Source organism: Eurypyga helias, unplaced genomic scaffold (genome assembly GCF_000690775.1).
Source record: "Eurypyga helias isolate BGI_N326 unplaced genomic scaffold, ASM69077v1 scaffold49533, whole genome shotgun sequence".
NCBI lineage: Eukaryota > Metazoa > Chordata > Aves > Eurypygiformes > Eurypygidae > Eurypyga > Eurypyga helias.
This window is the reverse complement of record NW_010241516.1, coordinates 4,047-10,192: the sequence shown is the minus strand read 5'-3', so window position 1 is coordinate 10,192 and position 6,146 is coordinate 4,047. Positions and strand designations below refer to the sequence as shown.

The 6,146-nt window shown below is 51.1% G+C and overlaps 1 protein-coding gene across 1 annotated transcript; it reads left to right on the top strand.

Annotated features, from left to right (window-relative positions):
- Positions 1-110: 110 nt before the first annotated feature.
- Positions 111-4,043, top strand: EIF5 (eukaryotic translation initiation factor 5; the record flags this gene model as incomplete). The annotated part of the gene is made up of 8 exons (XM_010148766.1): positions 111-283; positions 607-718; positions 1,369-1,508; positions 2,000-2,158; positions 2,337-2,498; positions 2,771-2,935; positions 3,187-3,321; positions 3,650-4,043. Coding segments are annotated over 8 exons (1,139 nt in total), but the record flags the coding sequence as incomplete, so codon positions are not given.
- Between the last annotated feature and the right edge of the window lie 2,103 nt (positions 4,044-6,146).

Below are 6,146 nucleotides of genomic sequence, written 5' to 3'. Positions count from 1 at the left end.
GGTAATTATCTCAGAATAAATAATAAACAGAAAGAAGCGATGACGTACTTGCTGTGAAAAATCACAGTGAAGATGTGAGGACAGTGGTGGTTATTGTGCTTTTTTTACAGATCCTACCAAATTTTTTGGTTGTGAGCTGGGAGCACAGACCCAGTTTGATGTTAAGAATGACCGTTACATTGTCAATGGATCTCATGAGGCGAATAAGCTGCAAGACATGTTGGATGGATTCATTAAAAAATTTGTTCTCTGTCCTGAGTGTGAGAATCCTGAAACTGATCTGGTGAGTGTTCTGCTGTGGGAGTGGTAGTAACATGGGAACACTTGGTTGGGGGTTGATGGAAGTGGTGTGAAGATACTAGCTGTCCTGAATAGCCATAAAGAGAAAATCCTGTACACATATCCCCTTTGGGAAGGTTTTACGTTCTTGACAGCTCAAAGCTTCTGAGATAAATGGCTACTTCTAAATTTGGTCCGTTATGGGTGATAGAGACTATTTAAATCTCTGGCTTAATCCTGTGGAGGTGATAACGTAAACATCACGGTTAGGCTTTAATGCACAGTTCTGTGAGTGGTGTGTTAACTGGAGGTTGTTCTCTCTTACAGCATGTCAATCCTAAGAAACAAACTATAGGCAACTCTTGCAAAGCCTGTGGCTATCGAGGCATGCTTGACACAAACCATAAACTCTGCACGTTCATTCTCAAAAACCCACCTGGTAAGTGTGTTTCCTGTCTGGTGGGGGTGCTGTTAACAAAGTAGAAAACCAGATTGCTTGCATCTATAATAAAAGTGTAAAAAGGCACCAATGTCCTCCAGGAGTGTGTTCGTGGGTCAGGATGAAGTAGCTGTGCTCCTGGTCTCAATATGAGCAGTCTCTTTCCTGGTGGTCCTGTAATCCTGTATTTGGGAGAGAGATGGATTTGCTTATGCAGGAGAACTAGTCAGCAGGAGCTCGTGGCAGTTCTGTCTTTCAGTCAGTGTGAAGCAGAGGGTAGGAAGTCAAAGCAGTATAGTAAATGTGAACCATAGCATACTTGTTCTGTGCAAGCAACACTCTGTAGTAAGCATCTGGTTGCCTGCTGCAATTTAAGCTTGCTAGAACAGAAAAGTCTAACCTATTCCGGGGGTCTCTGCTTTGTGAGGTCACCTGTTATATAGACTTGGACAACCTTATGCTTTGATGAGCAACATGACTTTCACTGGAACCAGGGGTTTCCCTGGCAGATACACATCTGCCCTGAATGTCCCGGGGAGTGGGCACTACACGGCTTGCTGCTAGTAAAAGCATCCAAACCCACTTTTGGATTTGGCGGGGGCTTTGGCTTTCTCTAGTCTGTGGAATAAAACACTAACATTCACTTGCAGAAAGTGGTGATGCTGGTACAGGAAAGAAAGAAAAGGAGAAGAAGAACAGAAAAGGCAAGGACAAAGAGAATGTTTCTGTGTCCAGCAATGAGACGCTTCCACCCCCACCACCAGAGGAAATTACTCCTCCACAGGTTGTGGTAAGTAGAAGGGAAAGGGGGGATGTGTGTGGTGTCTTGCTGTGATTTAATGCTTCTAAATCACTGGTACTCCTTGCAAGTCAACATTGTACTGGAAGTTCTTAGTGTATGCAGAACAGCACTACTGGAATAGATGTACTGTCTCCTTCAGCAGTGGTGTTGGTGCTCCTTACTGAGTGACAGCTGTACACCCTTTACGGTCCAGGTCCCTGAAAAGCAGTGTGCCTTGTGACTGTAGTAGTTAGGGTGGTGAAACTGCCCTTGAAGTAACCCTGCAGGCGGCTACAGACGCAACTCCAGCTTCCATTACATCTGCCCTTGATTTCTCCATCGTCTTTGACTTCCAAATCAGTGTAACCCTTTCTTCAGGGAAAAATCCAAAGTACCCGTTCATAAAAACACTCTCAAATCCGTGTCTAGAAGCAGCACTTGCCTAATGCTGAGCTTGTAGTAACACTGCATGAACCCGTTGGTATGGTCCTGCTCTTTAGGAGGAGGAGGAGGATGATGACTGGGGTGAAGACACAACAGAAGAAGCCCAGAGGCGTCGGATGGATGAAATCAGTGACCATGCAAAGAACCTCACGCTTAGTGAAGACCTGGAAAGAACCGTGGAGGAGAGAGTCAACATCCTGTTTGATTTTGTGAAGGTGAGTGTTCTCTGATGGCTGCCTTGGTCGCTCCTCGGCCGCAGCTGTATACGGCGTTGGTACGGCAGCGAAGCTTGAGCCTGTGCCAAAGCCCTGGTCCTGCCAGGGGATGGGGGAGGGGAGTGGTGCGTTGGTGCAGACCTCAGCCTTACAACACTCCTGCCCATCCTGTCTCTAGAAAAAGAAGGAAGAAGGTGTCATTGATTCTTCTGACAAAGACATTGTAGCTGAAGCAGAGAGACTGGACGTGAAGGCCATGGGCCCGCTGGTTCTCACTGAAGTCCTTTTCGATGAGAAGATTCGTGAACAGATAAGGAAATACAGGCGTCACTTCCTTCGTGTAAGCGGTCTCTTGAGCACCCTGCGGGGCGGCTGCCTCGTCAGCTGCTTCTGGCAACTGCTTGGCTCGGGTCTGGGTTGCGTGGTGCTCTGGGGAAGGCGGCCTTGAATGGCTGTTTGGTTTAAACCACTCCTTGGCTGGGGAGAACTGCTGGGAGGGATGGTGTGAGCTGTTGGGAACGTTGGTACTGTTGGGAGCAGAAGCCCTTTGTGAAGGCGGGGGCGGGGGGGGGAACCCTGATCTAATTGGGTTTGCTTTTGTCCCAATCGTAGTTCTGTCACAACAACAAGAAGGCTCAGAGGTACCTTCTCCATGGCTTTGAGTGTGTGGTAGCCATGCATCAAACTCAGCTTATTTCCAAGATCCCACATATTCTGAAGGAAATGTATGATGCAGATCTTCTGGAGGAAGAAGTCATCCTTGGCTGGGCAGAAAAGGTAGGGGGTGGTATTTTACCTGAATGTAGCATGCTACATCTGGCTTCTCCGTTCTCGTGTAGCTGCTTGTGCAACTGTCCTCAAACAACTAATCTGGGATAGGTTACTGCCTGGGAGAAACCTCCCTTTTGGGAATGGGTCGCTGTGGGCAGTGGGGTGAGGTTTGAGGTCCAAGTTGGGCTCTTGCTGATCTGGGTGTGATGTGAGCTGCTTCAGTGTTCACGCAGAGTCTGTGTGCTTCGGTCTTTCAGGCCTCAAAGAAATACGTTTCCAAGGAGCTTGCCAAAGAAATCCGTGTCAAAGCAGAACCATTTATTAAATGGCTAAAGGAAGCTGAAGAGGAATCTTCCGGTAATGAAGAAGAGGATGAAGATGAAAACATAGAGGTAGGAAGAGCTTGCTCACTGCAGGCAGCTCCAGGGTCATGCTGTTCCCGCATGCTGACATCTTGTTGCATTTCCAGCTTGCTTCTCATCTTCCTGTACCCTGGGACCAGCAGAACGCCTCGCCTGCTGCCTTGTGGGCGTGCTGGCTATCCCCGTCATCGCATGGCCACCCGCGTAACGCCACAGGCGCGTGGCAGCAGCTCGCAGGGTGAAGGCTGACGACGGGTAGCCCGCGTAGAGCCCCCGTCTTAGGGGGTGGTGGGTGTGCGTCCGCTAGAAAAGCGAAATGAAGAGCAAGCGATTGGTGACGGTGTCTCTGTCTCTGCAGGTGGTGTACTCCACAACTGCCAGTGTACCTAAAGTTGAAACTGTGAAGCCTGCAAACAGCAAAGACGACGATATCGACATCGACGCCATTTAAAGCGACGCGACAGAGCTTCCAGCATCACGACACAAACCGCTCTGCGGTTCCTGCCAGAGGCCTGACTTGTGCGTGCGCAGCTGAAACAGCTTAACACCCCGCTACTCTTTGTACTCTGAAATGTATCTTTTTACTGTGACTGGTCTTGTGTAACTCAGCCTAATCCCAAGGAGTCAGCACGTCGGTGAACTGATCTGGTTTGCAACTGGCATGTTCTGTTTTTCTAACTTGTGTTGGACACATACTTGGAGCACATTTATGCAGTTGTGGAAATAAAGGATTTGGTTTTGGTCAGTCTTCATGCGTGACTCTGAACTCCCCTTATTTCTTTTCCCACATCGGTACTCACACATTCTTCCTGGCTCTGCAAGGCCTGAGACAAGCCACTGCAGCTTCTTGAACAGGACAAGGAGAACTAGCCTTGGCTTGGAGGCTGTGCCAGCAGCGGAGGTTGGAAGGCTGGGCCCGGAGCAGGCGCTGGGCCGTGCAGCCTGCAGCTGCCAGCTTCCTGCAAGAGGACGCAGCTGTCTGCGCTCCCGTGCTGGCAGGACTTCCAACGCGTTCCACCGCACCGGTGGTGAGCGGAGCGCGCAGCTCTGCTGCCTTGAGGGCAGCCCTGCTATCAAACGGTCACTTGGCGGTGGCAGGTGTGGCAAACGGTGTTGGGAAGGTGGGGGAAGCCACCAAGCACTGTAGGGTGTTCTTTGTTGCAGCAGTACAACACCATGACAATGTAAACAGGCTTGTTCTGGCTTCCCCAAAAGGAAATGTGTTTTCTCTGTGTAAACTAGGTTTGTATCTCAAAACAGTCAGTTTTTGTGCTTCTTGTGAACCTGGAAGATTAATTGCTGAGCCCCATGCGACCTGGCTGGAAGATGGCTCGCTCTCCTGGTGCAGGCACACACTTCCCTCGTGTTAGAGCAGTGAGCACACCCTAACAGGCTGTTGGCGGCCGGGCTGGCTGGTCCTGGGGAGAATCCCAACTGAACAGTGTCACTGGTAGTGTTGGTGTTGGCCTGGTGGTGCTGTCAAAAAGGGGTTAGTCAGAGTAGCAGCTGAGTAGGGCGTGTGGAGCTTCGGCTTTAACAAAGGCTGGAACTCCTGGGGTGGTGACAAGCTCCAGGAGTTGCAAGCAGTTTTGCTGGGGATGGGGTTCAGCCCTGGGCTTCCTGCTGGCCTCTGTCGACAGGTCGGGCATTGGTGATACCCCAGAAATGAAGCCGTTCACCCCCATCGCCCAGTCAGGCTGGCAGTGTGGCTGTAGGGCTTCTCAAGCTGGGTCTCCTTGGAGTCGCTCGTGGCAGCGGAAGGGGGGTGCTCGTATTGTCCTTGGTGCAGGAGGCTGAGTCAGCTCTGCCCTTCCGAGCACAATTCCTGCTTGCGGAGGGAATAAAGAGAAGCCTCGCACTTTCCCTGGAGGGTGTCAGAGCTGCAACGTTGAGGGGTGCTGCAGCCCCCTAACTAACCGCGCAGGAGAGTTGGTGCCTGTAGCAGCCCACGGGCGGATCGAATGCGGTGTGTTAGGAAGCGGTACCCTAATCCTCGGGCATGGGGAGGCTTCTAGATGCGCTGAGGCCACCGCCAACGATGACGTCCCTGGCGCTGAGCTAGGCCACTCACCTTACGCTCGCGTGCGTATGCTGTTCCCATCTCAGTTGTTGACTGCGGACTCCACCAGCTAATAAAGTGTTCCTGTTGTGCCCGTCTTCCTATGGCAGGAAGGGGTCTGACTTAGAAGTTTCCGAGTCTTTGAATTTATTGCCTTGCTGTCTGGTTAAAAGTAACGAGTGCGTCTCCAAAAGGCAGCTTGGTAGATAAAACCTGCTCCAGGCTTCACGGAGACTCCTGGCACCTGGAGAGGAAACAGTGTTGGGCGATTTCCCATGCTGCATACCCAACAGCCTCTCCATTTAAAGTGTGTGAACGCTGCCATTTGGCAGGTGGAAGGAGGTCTGGCGGCAGGTCCCTTAGCCTTGGCTTTACGAGTCCTCGTTTCCCTCCAGGAGCCTGCGACTGGGAGCAGCCCGGCGGCCTTCCTCAGCGCCTCCTCTTCGCCCAGTGCGCTGCAGAGTGTCCCAGCTGACAGCTTTGCTTGGGGCAGCCTCACGAGCGGATGGAAGGAGCTCGGGGGTGTTCAGCCGGGGTTTGAAATCCTGATCGATGTTGTGACTGTAAGAAGTAAAATTGCCTGTTTTTACTTTTATCAATGAGAGCCTAAAAATTGTCATTGGAGGCCAGGGCCTCGCTCAGCTGGATATAGCAGACGTGTATTCTATAAAAGGATGCTCTTTGCTGCCAAGAGCGTACAGCTCAGGCTGGTAACGAGGCAATGACGAAAGATGAGGGAGAACTGATCGGCAGGGATTGCAGTAGGCACAGTAACATGCTGAATGCCTTTCCTTTC